General features: G+C 35.6%; 3 protein-coding genes across 3 annotated transcripts; 2 read left to right on the top strand and 1 right to left on the bottom strand.

The window, feature by feature from the left end:
* Positions 1-1,427: 1,427 nt before the first annotated feature.
* TCP20 (TEOSINTE BRANCHED 1, cycloidea, PCF (TCP)-domain family protein 20) lies at positions 1,428-3,194 on the top strand. Its single transcript, XM_012988564.2, has one exon. The coding sequence runs from the start codon at positions 2,028-2,030 to the stop codon at positions 2,940-2,942; it is 915 nt and encodes a 304-aa protein (XP_012844018.2). The 5' UTR covers positions 1,428-2,027; the 3' UTR covers positions 2,943-3,194.
* A 7,398-nt stretch (positions 3,195-10,592) lies between these two features.
* Positions 10,593-13,799, top strand: LOC105964068 (ACT domain-containing protein ACR6). Its single transcript, XM_012988565.2, has 7 exons — positions 10,593-10,988; positions 11,159-11,204; positions 11,395-11,509; positions 11,644-11,711; positions 12,117-12,719; positions 12,849-12,953; positions 13,129-13,799. The coding sequence occupies exons 1-7, from the start codon at positions 10,921-10,923 to the stop codon at positions 13,447-13,449; spliced, it is 1,326 nt and encodes a 441-aa protein (XP_012844019.1). The 5' UTR covers positions 10,593-10,920; the 3' UTR covers positions 13,450-13,799.
* A 16-nt stretch (positions 13,800-13,815) lies between these two features.
* LOC105964117 (cation/H(+) antiporter 15-like) lies at positions 13,816-16,887 on the bottom strand. Its single transcript, XM_088819149.1, has 3 exons — positions 16,288-16,887; positions 15,213-16,214; positions 13,816-15,133 (listed from the first exon to the last, which is right to left on the bottom strand). Exons 1-3 carry the CDS (start codon positions 16,537-16,539, stop codon positions 13,919-13,921), a joined length of 2,469 nt encoding a protein of 822 aa, XP_088675275.1. The 5' UTR covers positions 16,540-16,887; the 3' UTR covers positions 13,816-13,918.
* Between the last annotated feature and the right edge of the window lie 227 nt (positions 16,888-17,114).

Raw genomic sequence — 17,114 nt, 5'->3', positions numbered from 1 at the left:
ATAGGACTATGAAAATTGATACGATTAATTGTGATCAAATCCGTTTCCTTTTTTTTTTTTTTTCATCGAATCTATAGTAGAATTATCACTTACTCCTGTCTTTTCTTTTTCATTCTTTTGTTACCTTTTACTTTTTGTTTTTTGTGAATCTAGGTGTCGGTTTTTGAATTTTGTGTGTGTGTGTGTGTGTGTGAGAGAGAGAGAGAGAGAGAGAGAGAGAGAGAGAGAGAGAGAGAGAGAGAGAGAGTTCACAGTGTGCCTGGCAAAATATGTTTTACTATCTACGATAGAGGAGAGGTGAAAATGAATCTTAGAAAAGATGGCCCAACCAAGCACTCATAACGAAAGTAGGACAGGTGTTTGGTGGATTATCAATCACATGCCTTGATTTTGATCCTTTTTTTTTTATTTATTATTGTCAAGATTTTATTGTGTGACAAAGCACACACTTCATTGGAGATATTCTAATGTTCAATACATTGTATTTGCTTCGGCTCTCTCTCTCTCTCACACACACACACACTCTATTGTTTCAGTTTCTTGTATAGCCATGATTGTTGGCGTGGATTGATGATGATGTTAGACCCATAGTGGTAAGAGATTCTCAATCTAATATGGATTTGTCCCAAGTCATAGTAATAGCCATAGGCTTTTCCTTAAACAAATGAAATTGACATCTCTCTGCATTACTATATTATTTTATTTTAACCCCAGAGAGAGAGAGAGAGAGAGAGAGAGAGTTAATGGATGGTGGGGGCGTGCAATCATTGGATACAGGCCAGGCCGATCTATCTTCTATAGAGTATATTAATTATTTATAATTTATCAACAAATGAATGTTATCTGCACTGCACGATCCTTTTTCTCTTTTAATTTAATATTTAAATAAATCTTCAACCTTGTATTATTTTTCATATGCCTAAACCCCATATAAGAATGGTATTGATTTGAGTCCAACCTCAACCCTTATTATTAAAAGATGTCAGTTTATATTTGATTCAAACAATTACAATTACATCAATCTTGTATAAATAAATATCTACAAATTATTTATTGATCCGTAAGATTATGAATACATGAAGATTATTATTACATGAACTTTCCAACTTAATTGGAAGATGCTACAATACATACAAGACTCGCACACCCATCAGATCAGAGGTTACAGGACCCACTGACGATGAAGACATTCTTTCTTGCTTCTTGATCCCATAACTAATTAAGTTTCTTTAATGATATAATTCAAATAAATCTTTATTTTTGTGCAACGACATAGATATAATATATCTTGAAAATGGGCTTGATTGAAGTAGGTTTGAAGTAACCTCATTCCAATTATTTCCTGCCAGGTGTTCTTCTTTAGTGACTCCGCTTTATATACGTTTACTTTGTGTTGAGTCTGTTACAAGAGAAGAAGAGATGATGGCATCATCAGCAGTACTAATTCATACTGTTTGTAATAATGTCATCCCAACTTGGTAATTCATTATTAATCATGATTGATGTATTTTTTACAAATCTGATCTACATTTTTTACTACGTTTTCTGTGCAGTGAAATAAACCAAGTAAAAATCTTGTCTTTATCTAAAAAGAACAAGTCAAAACTCGCAACAGTGTAAAAGGGGTGGACTGGAGAGGGGGCATATTAAAGAAAACATGGATCCAAATTTTATTTTTTTATTGTTTATTTATTTATTTATTTTCTTTTTGACAAAGATCCCATTTTGTGCCTTGGGATTTAAAGATTTAACCTTTTGTGTTTCACATTCGTTTCCCCTTTAGCTAAAATTCATTCATTCAGAGAGATTAAATTTTAAATCAAGAAAAGGCAACAAACACAGACACCACTTAAAACAATTCTCTTTTGTTTTCTTCAACTCTCTCTCTCTCTCTACCTTGTTCAATCAAAACCACTGTCAACACAAACACCAGCAAGAATTCTTATTCTTTCTACCGGATATGGCGCTTCGTATATTATAGGAGGAAGCAAATTTTTATTTTTTTTGAAATTATAAATTATTTATCAATGGATCCCAACAACAAACAAGAGAATATGCCAAGCTTCTTAAGCATCCCTGAATCGCCAAACATGGGGGAAAACAAAAGCAAAGATTTACAACAACAGATTGTTGTTGCAGAGAAAGATGAATCGAAGAAACAGTGTTTAGCACCGAAGAGAACATCAAACAAAGACAGGCACACAAAAGTGGAAGGCAGGGGTCGGCGAATAAGGATGCCAGCTCTCTGCGCCGCTAGAATATTCCAGCTCACCAGAGAATTAGGGCACAAATCCGACGGAGAAACCATCCAGTGGCTGCTCCAACAAGCAGAGCCGTCAATAATCGCAGCCACCGGTACCGGCACAATACCCGCGTCCGCCCTAGCCGCCGCCGCCGGCTCGATTTCCCAACACGGCGGCTCGATTTCGTCGGGGCTACATCAAAAGATGGACGATTTAGGGGGGAGTAGGACCCCTTGGCCAGTCGTCGGCGGCGCGAGCACTGGATTATGGCCCCCTACTGCTGCTGGTGCTGGTATGGGTGGTTATGGATTTCAGACATCATCATCATCGTCTTCATCAATGGTGAATGAGAATCAACAGAGTTACTTGCAGAAGATAGGGTTTCATGGAGGGTTTGACTTGCCCCCGGGGAATATGGGTGGAGCTATGAGTTTTACTTCAATTTTGGGTGGCATTACTAATAATACTAATAGCCATCATCATCCTGGATTGGAGCTAGGGTTATCACAAGATGGAAATATTGGGGTTCTAAATCATCATCATCATCATCATCATCATCCACCAGCATTTACCCAGATTTATCACCACCACCAACAGATCGGCCAGCCTCGAACCCTGCACCACCATCAAAACCAAAATCAAAATCAAAATCAAAATCAGCAATCTTCCAAGGATGATTCTCAAGAATCAGCACAATAATTAAATTAAAAAAAAAAAAAAAAAAAAAAAAAAAAAAAGAGATTGAGTTTTTTTGAGTGGATTTTATATTGTATATGTTGAAGAATTTCAGTAATGTCTTATTTTCCCTGTTTTTTTTTTGTTTTGGGGTTTCTTCAATCCCGGAGCTTTCATCCCACTGTTTGAGATACATACATACAGGTGAGGCTGGGCCAATTTTTATTTTATTTTATTTTATTTTATTTTATTTAGTTCATCAAATGTTTGATTTATTATATTGATGTGTAAATTAGAGAGGATTGAATTCGAGATGTTGTCACTAATATAGAATTTGCTTCAATTCGGAGCAAGTATTGGGATTAGTTAATTTGGATGTGAACTTAACTTGTTTATTATCAAAAGTTTTGTTGATTATGTGTGGATGATGGATCAACTCAACTGATTTAGCATTTGTACTAATTCAGTAATTTGTGTTTATTTGATGCAAAATTTGGGAGTAGGTGGTTATATTGTTCAGAAAGTTTTTCATGAGTCCACTCGGCGCTCACTCTGAATGGAGTTGAAATTGAAACAGAAAGTGAATAATCTCTGAAGCTAAGATTTGAACAACAGAATTCGATATATATTATCCCTATCTTACTTATATTGTCTTATGTAGAGACAGACACTCTTCAATTATATGAACACACACACACACTTGAAATGTATCTATTTCTTTATTATTTATTGTGAAAAAAGAAGAGAAAATAAAATAAATGCCAATACAATATGTGGTGCTCATTATTAATCACATCTATTATTATTAATTTACCATATCAATATTTTCTATTACAAGTTATTTAATAGGATACACGTCATTTAGAAAAGAAAAAGTGAAATTTAGGCCCAATAAGAACAAACAAATTGAGCGTATGAATCTATTTATAGGGCCCATGAAAAGAGTATTTGGGCCTTACAAGAAGCACTGAATTTACATATTAAAAGTCATTGTTAAATTCAAGGCATTGGAAAACGTCAAAGTTCAATTCCCAAAGCACTGATCTGAAACGTACCAACACGAGGAAAACCTCTTTTTGCTCAGTTTCAAATTCCCATATGTAATAAGTTATCCAATAATAATTAGTTTTTTTTTCCTTATGAATAATAATGAATATCTACTACAAAATAATCCCAAATATTTGAATATGGAAGTGCATAAGTAAATTAATGAAGGGGTAAAAAGGGGAAATGTAAAAATATTGAAAATAAAGAGCATACAGCCTGTCTCCCATAGATCACATTCACACCGCCCTTTTCAGATTATGCCAATTTCCATATCCTTCCAACATTACATCAATATGGGACCATTTTAATTTTCTTTTATTTTTTTTATTTTTTTTTTATATAATATATAATCCATTTTATTTATTTATTTATTTATCTCAACAATCCACCGTATGTAAACTAAACTCTTGAATTATGAAACATATATATATAGTTAAACGTTAAGTGGCCGGTATAATTAAGAATTGTTATTTGTAACTAATTAGAATCCATGACACTTAGCTTGTCGGTCTTTTTATGCTTTAATGTTTAAAATGAATTTGATCACCTTTATTCCTTTGAATCTCATTCTTATCCGATCCCCTGCGTTTTGTATAATATTTGAACAAATTTGCATAAGTTGGCAAACATACATATATATATATATATATAATATATATGCGAGTGGGTCTATCTTTGTAATATTGAAAACAAATTTATTACATATTCAACGCTCGTGTGAGAAGAAAAATATATACAGTCTTAATTTCTTTTAATCAAGAAAATAAAATAATCACATCAGTTATTAATTGAGATTAAGAAATGTGTCAAGTTTCTAATTATCTTTGATTAAATATTAGCATTTTGTCCAAACACAGACAAAGTAATGACAATGAGTTTTTTAGCATTACATCTATGACTATGTGTTGTTCCAGGATTCCACGTTCCTTATCTATGTATCACACTCCCTCCCTCTTAATATTAATGGATAAGTACACCTGTCAAGTAGGATGAGTAGTAGTACTCTTTAATTTTTCTTTATTTTTTCTTTATTTATTTTATTTGCTGATGTGTGTATTTATATAATATGTCTATCTCTACATATATATATATATATTATACCAAAGCTCATCCATTTGAACCAACGTCCCTTTATATATTATATACTCCATATATTTGGTGCCGATGAAAAATTATTCCAAATTCTGTTATCATGCATGACTTTGGAATCTTGTTGCAATAAATATAATTAAACCACTTTGTCGAAACCAGATCACTTTAATGATTATTCCTACGTTGTCAACTTGGATTAATTATTAGATCATGCAAATGCATCTCATTATTATTGCCTATCACTTGCTTTCTTTTTCAATCTCAACTTGTTCATTCATTACCAACTACGCTAACATTTTGGATAACTTATATTCCTATAATCTCTTCAAACACGTGTCATCATTAGTTTTAATTTACAATGATTTTCATGAAATTTTACATTTAATGATACATTAAATTAAATGAAAGTATATAAATAAAAAATATATACAAGAAACTAACATGACATCAAATATTGAGAATTGAGATAAAAAAAAATATTGTGGAAATAAGGTTTTTAATTGTGCAGTACTGGGATAGACTCGGGTTTATTTATTTATTGAATCTTATATATAAAACGAAGATATTTTGAACTAAAACCTAAACATAAACCTAGGGTTAATTTTGTAAATTAATAAATGTCTAATTTAACCATTAATTAATAAATTTATAATTTAAACACTAACTCCTATATTTAAATATACCGTATGTTTCTAATTATTTATATATATATTTTTTTATTTTTCTTCTCCACTCTAACCACCCACTAACCCCCCACTAATTCATCATGGTAGAAGTTATCACACCATGATCTCAACCTCTACCAATTTCATTCTTCTATTTAAACTCACGAGAACTCTACCAAAAATCACATTTTTTGCCAACTTTCTTCTTCTTTCTCATTTAAAATTTTGTTCGTCTTCTTCTTCGCTTATTTAATAACTGTGTTATGCCGTTTATTTATTTATTTTTGCATTTGTGTTTGACATATTGTAAATTTCTTTTGCAGCAAACCTGTTCCTATCAACAACAATTCGTGATTGGAGCGAGCTACTCACGCAATTCGGTAGAAGGAAAAAAAATTATGTCAGACATTTATTATGTGCTTCTGTTAGTTAAAAGCTTTTTTTGCTATAATTTATTTATAATATTTAAGTTTTATAATTTACAAGACTTTGTTGCTGTATTTGTATTTGAAGCTACTCAGCAATTCTAAGACATTAAACGTGAAAAAATCAGTAAAGAAGAGAAGAAACCATCATCATCTCACATCATACACCAAATACTTGGCAACATGTTGTACATCTACAAACATTCATGCTAGGCTCGCGAACTATTATTTATATTATTAGGTTTTAAGTTTGTGAGTATATTGATAGGCTATTATTGTTTCTTGAATAGGCAACACAAATCTGCGATTTTTTCTGTTTTCTTTTTTCGTTCGTTGATCCATTATATTCTGATAGAGTTGGCATAGATTTTGATTTGAGAATTTATGCAATTAATCTTTGTTTGCTCAAGTAATGTGAATGTTCTCATTATTTTTAATCTAGAAAGTTAAATTAACATTTTTTAAGTGATTGTTGCACCTTTTGTATATAAATTTGAATTGTCATCATTGTAAATTCAATCAAAAACTTTAGAGGAAAAAAAATGCATAAGGGGAAAAAACTTAAAACGCAAGAGTAAATATTGGAAAACTATCCAATGAGTTTATATGATAAATAATCATGAAAGATCCGTGCATATCATGACAAAAATTATTTGCCTCCCATAAAAGGAAAATAAAAACCAACTACCATATAACCGTGTATTAAGAGTAGTAGATACATTTTGTGGTTGATTAAACAATTACTCTTCTATTAAATGTGAATCGTGTATGCAAGTTTTTCCCAAAACCTAGCTACCTTTTTCATATGATTTTCGTAAAACTTTAACTAACATTTTGCTCTTTTTTTTTTCTATGTCTCACCGACGCTTCCTTTCATGTGGCAAAATTTTGTTGCACATAGTCGTCTATTTCAGTTGTAGAGTGAAGTGATCGCGAAACTGATTTTGCTAAAAAGAATTGCACAATAAAATGCGACCCGCAACAAGATCTAACTACTTAATCGAGACAGAAGAATTTTTGTTAAGTATTTTGCGTAGTTATCATGTTGCATTATCAAATTTGTAGAAATGTTAATGCTATTACTGAAATTTAAATTTATTTATTTTTATTACAATTATTATCGTCACTACCTATTTCAGTAATATTTATTATCTATAATTTTCCTAATAACACACATTTACAACAACTCCCCACTTGCAGTAACTCCCCGTTAATTAATAACTTCCCACATCCACTATATAATAAATTCATATATGTTCCAAGAAAATCGTTCATATTTGAATTTTTTTTTGTGTTTGAATCAAAATTAGGGTTGTGAATGACTCATCTTCGTTGGAGGTGGAAACCAACAACAATTCTTGGGTGTACCTTGAGACTCTCTTATTTCTATGTCCATCTACTATTTTATTACTTATTTATTTTTATAATTTTTTTTCTATGATTTTTATCAAAACTAAAGAGTCTTTGCGTACACTTTGTCACGGATTCCCCAAGTATCAATCTTGAGGATGTTAAGAAACAACAAAGTAAGAGGTGTCAAATGATGATATGCTAGACTTCAACAACATATGAAGCATTGGGTTAGTTTGTTCAATTATGAAAACTATTATTAATTGTATTCAACATGTGTTCAATATTATTTATCTTTTTTTTTAATTCTTTTATGGTGTCATATGTTTTCAATTATTTAATTTCAGTATATTCAACAAATTAAATTTTAAATAATTATTTTCTTCTCTTTTGTAATGGTATTCCGTGCAACGCACAGAGCATGGTTACTAGGGCCATTTTAGTCAATTTTTTATTTTTACATTTTTTTTCTTTCAAACAATGTTGAACACAAAAACCGTCCACTCCGAAGAAAATTCAGTACACGATCTTCCTTATTCCCTAATTCTGTTTTTCTTTCTTCACCCCCCTGCATTTCATCTACGGTTACAATTTTCTCTCTTTCATCCCCTTTCGCACCCCTACTATAAGTTTTCACCTACCATTTCTCACTTCATTTCTGCAAATTCGCTTAGTAAATTCGAATGCAGAGGAAACAACAGAGATATGACAAAGACAAGCCGGATCTCTCTTGAGAAGTAAGACGGGCAGTTATGTATTGTGTTTCCGAATTAGGATTATATATTTGTATTTGATTTGTTATTACAATCGTATGACATCAAGTTTCTGTATGACCCCGCAATCTTGGTGATAGAGAATTTGGAAAATCAAGTGATTTCAACGACTGGGATTGCGTGACGAAAGAAGCTTTCTCATTATACAAAAATGAGTGAGCATTTAAGGTTTTTTTCTCCTTTTTTCACTACATCTACTGAATATTTAAGGACTATATATTTAATTTTCAATCTTACTCTGGTAGGTTCTGTCATTTGTAGTACATTTGATAAATTATGGAAGCAAAGATGAAGAATACGTAATTGGTTATTAGATGAAGACAGGAAACGTCACATGAACGAGATCCCGCCCTATGAAGATGACTCGATAAAATCATTCCCTCTGTTTATAAGCTTAAAAATATTTTGAGCCAGCGCTTGGAATAAGTTTCTTTTAACATTGGAAGACACCTCGAAATTCAAGATATTTTTATAACCTGTTACTTTAATTTGGTTTTATCATATAGAATTTTACATCAACATTTGATTGTTTTTTCTTTCCTCATTGTTTGCCAGATTTTGCAACTAAGGTTGTTTATATAAATCTTATATAAAGACAACTTTTTCCCCATTATCTGTTTCGTGATCATGATGATGAAATGCAATTTTTGCTAGGGGTAAGTTTTTTGTCTTTTTAGATTTTTTTTTTTTTCATTTGCTAGAGATTGCTCTCTCTGTGAATTCGTTATGTGCCGTGTAGAATCTGATATTCAAGGTTATGCATTCGGGGCTGGCAGATTTGAATTATCGATTAGAGAATTTAAGAGAAGAATTATCAGATGGCAATAGCAAGATGAAATTGAATTCGTCTAATATCTCTTCGGACCATGGTCCGGACTCGAACACCAGCCTGAATTTGTGTATGGATTTAATCCCGATAGTTATAATTTTTATGTGATTCCTTCAACAACTTATGTGATTTAATCAAGCACGGATATAAATATAGATTGGTTGTAAGTGGAATCTGGAAATAATTTTAAATTGCAAATTATGTTATATATTCTATCATGTATATTTTTTTTGAAGAGTTTCTATCATTATCATGGTCCTAACTTTTAAGTGCATATAAACCATAACTTTATGTACATGTAAAACCTGATTTGTGTTGATATTGAAGAAGAAAATATCCTCATTTTATTTTCCAAAGACTGGAGAAATATCTTGGAGACATAGTTACATGGGAATAGGCGTAACCTGTTTTTTAAGCATCACTACCTCAGTTCGGGAAGCCCTATAAGGTTTTCGGGTTGATATTGCTTGGTTTAATTGTGTGGTGATTTTAGTTGATAGATAGACTGTTAAAGTCTAAAATGCTCCTATGAAGACTTGACTTATGGAAATACCATTTTGGTATTTCTCCTGATGCTTTTTCTGAGAACATTGGATAGGTAAATTTGTGAGCTGTAAACATTGATTTTTTTTGTTTTTACCGATACCGATACCGATCTATTGGTCGTTTTTATAGCTCCTATTGATAGTTTACTTACGTTTTCATACAAGCACACTATCAGTACTTTGTGACTCTTCTCATATCTACTACATTGTTTTGTTCACTTTGTCATAATTTCTGCACATATCAATCTTGACTCTTGAGGATTGAGAAACAACGAAGCAAGAAATGGCAAGTGACAATATGTTGTTGTACTTCGACAAGCTATAGAGCCTTAGGTTTGATTGGTCAATCGTTAAAACTATAGTTAATTGTATTAATCAAGTTCTTAGTATTATTTATCCATCTTTGTACGATTTTCTATGGCGTGGTGTATTCTCAATTATTTAATTTAATTATATTTAATATATTAAGTTTTAAATATTTTTTTTATGGTTACTTTTTACGATTTTCTTATGGTGTGATGTATTTTCAATTATTGAATTTCATTATATTCAACATATTAAGTTTTAAATATCTTTTGTTTTATAATGGTACCCGTGCAACGCACGGGTTATGGTTACTAGTGTTTATAAAAACATGACATATGACAAGTAGTAGCTCAAAAGCCAAATGCCGCCAAGTACCAATTGGGGCAATGGTTGAGTGACACCTGTGTTGCAACTTGCCTCGTCGCCGGACCTTTTATTAATTCATATGGATCATGGCCCACGCCAGCCCAATAACCAAAAAAATAAAAATCAATTGGAATTAAGTATCTATCTTAAATATAGGTATTGGAATAGAAAGGATTAATTTGGGCCGAATAGCACCTACAAAATCCAACAAGAATCTTTTTGGGCCCCATGTAATTTAATTAAGTATCAATTTAAAGCAGACGCCACGTCGTCGTATTGGGGGGGTGGGGGCAAAAGCGTTGGTTACTCCCTGAGACAAGTCAAGGGCCGCCTCTACCTACAATTCAGTCTCTCCATTTGCAATTTGCATCTCCCCCCCCCCCCACTCTACTACTGTACCCACTTTCTCTCTCCTCTCTCTCTCTCTCTCTCACACACACACACACACACACACACGCACAAATACATCATCCTTTAATATTCTTCTTCCTCATACATTGGAGGAGAATTTGTTTACAGCGGATGAGCACTTACAGCTACTTTTCTCCACTCGTATATATTTTTCTTTTCCATCCACCATTTGGGGAAGTTATAATTTTCCGAAATGTTCGAGAAATTTGAAGAGAGGGATGATGAGTTTGCCAAGCTTATTAGGAGGATTAATCCACCCAGGTCAATTTTCCGACTCTTTTATTTCCTGCTTCTTCCCCTATTTCTCGGGGTTTCATTATTTCGTTTTCATTGACAGATTATTGCCGCGTTACTTTTCCTCCATGGAATTAAGTTATGTTTTGTGTGGATTGTTGTCATGAAATCAAGTTTTGTGTGGATTTTTGTTGCAGGGTTGTAATCGATAATGACTCCTGTGAGGATGCAACTATAGTACAGGCATGCCCTGTTCCTTCTCCCTTTTAAGTCGAGTGTTTTTTTTTTTTTTAATTTTATTTATTTATTTATTATTATTAATTTTTATTATTTTGACTTTGGAACCATGATAAATGTTCTTTTAATTAGTCTATTCCTTTTTTTCTGTATGTATATATTATTTTAATTTTGGGTGTGATTTTATTTCTTATAGGTTGACAGTGTCAATAAGCATGGAATTTTGCTCCAAGTTGTCCAAGTTCTGACAGACCTGAATCTCGTGATTAAGAAAGCTTACATTTCATCTGATGGAGGATGGTTCATGGATGGTATGTTTGTCCTGTTACAAACCACCGCTCATTTGGGCAGGAAATGGGAGCGCTTGAATTATATATTTTATTACACTTACACATAAGTTTTTATTATGTTTCTTATATTAATTTAATTCAATTTTGGTTTGCAGTGTTTAACGTGATCGATCAGGATGGAAATAAAATTAGAGATCAAGAGCTCATCAGCTATATCCAAAGGGTATAAATTCCCCTTTTTCTTCTTTTATGGATTCTTGAACAGTTTGTTTATGTGTTGGTTTTCCATATTGATGAGGCTGAAAGAGTAAATAATTACTCGACTTCTTCTTTAGAAGCATCATTTTGCATCTGAATATTAATAGTTTCTACAGAATTCTGTTTATTCATCACAAACAAATCCGAACATTGCATCCATTTTTTTCTTTTATTAAAAAGGATGCAGAGATATGTCACCTTAAGCAGTTGAGAACTTACTGAGTAAACACTTCTTCGAAATTCTTACGTCGACACTATCCATGCTAAACTGCTTAAGAAAAACTGGTTAATTACCTTCTTTTTTTTTTTTGCAATTTTTGTCACCTGAAATTTTAATCACATTAATTTCATGCTATTCATCTATTTGCAGAGGCTCGAAGAGGATGACGATTTTGTACCTTCTTCGAAAGGAGTAGTTGGATTAGTGCCTTCTGAAGAGCATACCTGCATCGAACTAACAGGAATAGACAGGCCGGGTTTACTGTCTGAAGTGTGCGCTGTCCTTACTGATCTCCGCTGTAATGTGGTGAATGCTGAGATATGGACCCACAATGCTCGAGCTGCAGCTGTGGTTCATGTAACTGATGATATCACTGGCTGTGCAATTGAAGACCCTAAGCGCCTTGCCACGATAAAGGAGTTGCTCTGCAATGTTCTTAAAGGAAACAGTGATCTTAACACTGCAAAAATGACACTTTCCCCTCCTGGAGGAGTTACCCACAGGGAAAGAAGATTACACCAGATTATGTTTGCTGATCGAGACTATGTAAGGGTCGAGAGACCAGAAGGGGGTGCCAAGAAGTCCAGGCCTCATGTAACTGTAGCAGATTGTACCGAAAAAGATTACACAGTCATCACCATGAGGTCGAAGGATCGGCCCAAGCTGTTGTTTGATACTGTCTGCACTCTTACTGACATGCAGTATGTCGTCTTTCATGGGGTGGTCCACACGGGGAGGATGGAAGCGTATCAGGTACAGTTATTGAGAGCTGGATTTTGGTTTTCTCTGGAAGTGAATTATGTGATGAACTAGTTTTGTACTTTTTTAGCATTTTTGCACCGACTAGTATCTACTGACAGTATAGATATATCTAAATTGCAGGAATATTATATCCGTCATGTGGATGGGGTTCCTGTTAGCTCAGAAGCTGAACGAGAACGTGTTGTGCAGTGTCTAGAAGCAGCCATTGAAAGGCGAGGCTCAGAGGTAATAATTTCTAGTAACTGCAATTTTTTTTGTTTTTGTAATGAGTCAGGCCTCGTTTGGTGGGGAGATTGTGTATTGGACAATTGGGTTTTTAAAAGATTACATGATAGTATGTTGGAAACAATGTGAGGCCGTAATAGATTGTGATGTTCTGACAACTTCCTTGATTTTGTAGGGCCTGGAGTTGGAACTATGCGCGGAGGACAGAGTTGGACTTTTATCTGATATCACAAGGGTATTTAGGGAAAATAGTCTCTGTATCAAAAGAGCAGAGATCTCTACAAAGGGTGGGAAAGCCAGGGACACATTCTATGTCACGGATGTGACTGGCAGCCCCGTTGACCCTAAGACAGTTGACTCCATATGCAGGCAAATTGGACAAGGTATTTTGCATGTCAAATGGAACTCAAATTCTTCCCCAAAAAAACCGGAGGAGAAAACAATTCGTTTCCTTTTCGGAAGCTTCTTTAAAGCTCACGCTTCTCCAAATATCTAGATGTATCCTACTCTTCACTTTACTCCTCTGTTTACATAATCCTCTGTGGGAGCTCTGCATATTTGATGATATCCTACCGGGGGTGAAAATATATAGATGATGACGAATACCATCGATATAGGAAAACCAGCCCCATATTGTAAATATGTTTAAAGGGTTTTAGTCTTGTACATAGGGTTGTCTGTAAGTAAAATGTGTAGTTCTATAGAACCAAACTGTGTATATGTACATGAGTAATCTTGTACAGCTATGGAGTATTTTGTAAATATTACAAGCATACGTTGTGGATAGATATGGTACGCGTATGTCCAATGTTTGCTACTGAATTAAATATTCACAATTAATATTTACCCTCTACTACGACAATTAATCCTCTGTTCATATCAAAATTTATATTTCAGGTTAGCAGGTATCGCTTGAGATTTTGCAAAATGCATGCCTACAGTTACAGCTTTAGGGAGAAGGGGCATTATACCACACTTCTTCGAAGTGGAAAAGTAGGCCCTTCCCTTATGCTAGTAGACACGCTGGATCCAATGTCGCTCATGGTGTCTTGCCTCGTTAAAAAATCATTGTTCTGTTGGACTACTAACACTGTGGAATGACTACTGGAATCTGCTAAAACAAACATGTCCCCTACAGGTCCCAATTCCGAACCTTCTCCCCAGTCTGAAAGCCCCAGCATAAGCGGTGATCTTGTATCGTGATATTTCCCTACAATTATCACTTCGTACAGTTCGTCCATTGCCCTAATCACAGCAACAGTCCCTGTTCCATCCTTTACCACCTCTTCCATATACACCACCCTCATATTTCCAGCCATTTGGCTTCTCAATTCATTCACAGCATCCTTGTCACACTCTGTCTCGTCTACATCCTCGTTGGCAACTTTATTGTTTGGAATTAGCCGAACTATTGTCAGACTGATGTTGGATTGACATGCCATTCTCGCCCCTATAGCAAGTGCCTCCCGATCGTCTGGCCCACCGATGAAGAAAACCGCCACACGAAGTGAAGGGCGTGATTCTGTGGTTTCTGGTCTAGAGCTTTTTACGGTGGGGGCTCGGTCCACGATAATAGCCACCGTGCAAGGTGCTCTTCTCAGGACTCTATCGTTCATGTTTTTAATCCCTGCTTCGGACGGTTCGAACATCCTGGACGAAGATAATCTCCTGTGGAAGGGAATGATGATTAAGGAAGCGCGCCTGTCGAACGCCATTTCGCAGACTTCGTTGTGCATGGTTTCGTACGGAGATATTGCGGTGAAGGGGTGCACTGTGATTAGTCCATGGTGGTGGCTTTGCTGGAGGATTGTGAAGGCGTTGACTATACTTCTTGATGTGGTGGCCTTGCGCGAGCTCACCTTGTTTAGTTTGTGGGGGATGAGAATCGGGTGGGCCCACCCTACGAGCTCCACGAGATGAATTAAGCATATTCCGATTGGGGAGCGTTTGGTTGGGTGGAGACCTCCGATTAGGTTGATGATAGCCGGAACATTTTCTTGGGTGTGGACGCACACCACTATTTGGAGGTCGGAGTCCGGTTTCATATCCATTATTGTCCTCCTTTTGCGGTGCGTGTGGTGCCTTAACGGATCGTATAAGTATCTCAATAGGGGTGTGATTGTGGCTGTGACAATCAACATTGATATGCACATGACAATGAAGGGTTCTTCTTGTATGGCCTGCAAATATCAGCCAAAAAAAACACAATATGATTAGGTTTTGAAACAGCTCAAGATATGATTGTTTTTATTTGCATACCCGATTTTGCTTCATCATCTTGAACATGCCTAGTTCAAGAACCCCTTGGACATTCATTACAAGCCCAATCTGAACTGCTTCCTTGAGTGGCACTTTGTTGTAAATAGAAGACATCATACCTCCAGTAAACTTCCCCACACATGCGAGGAGTATGACAGACTGCACCAGTAAATAGTTTTTCGGTTTGACAGAGAACACATCGGTTACCAACCCGTTCTTCACGAAGTAGAGAGGCATGAACAGCGAAGAAGTGATTAGATCCAGCTTCTCCATCAGCGCGGATCCAAGAGGCGGGCCCGCAGGTATTGTAATCCCGTAAATCAAAGGCCCGAAGAAGATGTTGAGCCCCACCGCTTTGCTGCAGAAGCCCGTCATCACAACACCAATAAACACCATATAAATGAAACCTTGCTTGATCGGCTCTCCCTCGGTATGTCTTCTCAGCTCCCATAGAATGAGTGGTCGGATTACTAAAGTGATCACTAATACCAATCCGATGCCAGAAATAAATGTCTGCATACTCGCTATAATCTCGCTGCCGTTTTGCTTTGCTAGAATGGCGGGAGTGATAATGCAGAAACCAAACATGTTACTTATCAAGGAAGAAGACAGGGCCATTCTACCGAATTCGGAATTCACCATCTTTAGTTCGGTGAGGTAGTGGGCCACGATGGGGAAACTGAGAACGGAGGATGAGGTGGCGACAGCTGGTAGCGAGCTGGCTATATTGCTTTCGATGGAGGGGTCGCGGGCGAGGAGGATGAACGTTCCCGACAGGCTCAGGACTACGGCGAGAAAAACGGTGGAGACTCCGACGGAGATGTCTTTCCTCTCGATCTTCTTGAATATCCAAGGGTCCATTTGGACTCCGATCAAGAAGAAGTAGATCATGTAACCAAACACAGCCAGTGTGTCGAGAACTACCAGGCTCGGGAAGGGGTACACCAGTGCTGTGAATCCACCGATACTTCCGAAAAAGGAGGGGCCTAATAATAAACCACCCTGGTGCATATGTTTTTTAATTAATTAAAGTAAAGAGAAAAAAGATGGTATGGAAAAAAAGAGGAGAGCTTACAACAATCTGAATAACCATGGTGGGTTGGCCGAGTGGTTGGAGGAAACGAGAAGTGAGGAGAATGACGATGGAGGCCAATGCGAGCTGGGCGAGAAGGAGAGGAACGGAATAGTCCAAAGGGTTTGTGTTATGAAAGATACCTCTGGAATTGATCATACCCACAGGTAGGCATATTGATGAATAATTCTCACCTGGGTGATATATTCTTGCGTATGACTCTATGTCCTCCGGTTCCATTACAATTGACCCCATCTTTTCTTTTCTTTGGTACCCAACCCTACAACCCAAAGGCTTCCTTCCCCCACCCCCGATCAACCTCTATGAATGGCTTGTTTCCCCGGGGGAGAGAGAGAGAGACAAGGGGTTGACTAGGAATGGAAGGAAGTACAAGGACCCCTCCCAGAGGAGAGAGAGATAGAGAGGTAATGAGGAATCAAAATACAAGAATTCCAGAGAGAGAGAGAGAGAGAGAGAGAGAGAGAGAGAGAGGGGAAGGCACTTGAATTGAACTAGAGGTAATTAGGAAGCTAAAGATACGGAACCAACAAGTGTGTGGCACCAGACATTCTCTTAAAACAATTACCTTATTATTGCATCTTCATGAAATTAAAATTCAACTAGTTTGTTCTACGAAAGAAGAATATGGGGTCTATATGTGCAACTTCATCATATATAATATTAATTGCATTCACTCAATTTAAATTTTTAATGGATTATTAATTTTCATTTCTTATTACTATAATTTTAAACACAATTAGATTCCCACCACATAATAACACTCACGTGCAAATATTATTAAAAATGAAAAATAAAAGTAGTTCAATATA

This window comes from Erythranthe guttata, chromosome 6, assembly GCF_056151865.1.
Source record: "Erythranthe guttata isolate IM_541 chromosome 6, IM_541, whole genome shotgun sequence".
Lineage (NCBI taxonomy): Eukaryota > Viridiplantae > Streptophyta > Magnoliopsida > Lamiales > Phrymaceae > Erythranthe > Erythranthe guttata.
Note: the sequence above shows the minus strand (reverse complement) of the source record. Positions and strands in the feature narration are given on the sequence as shown.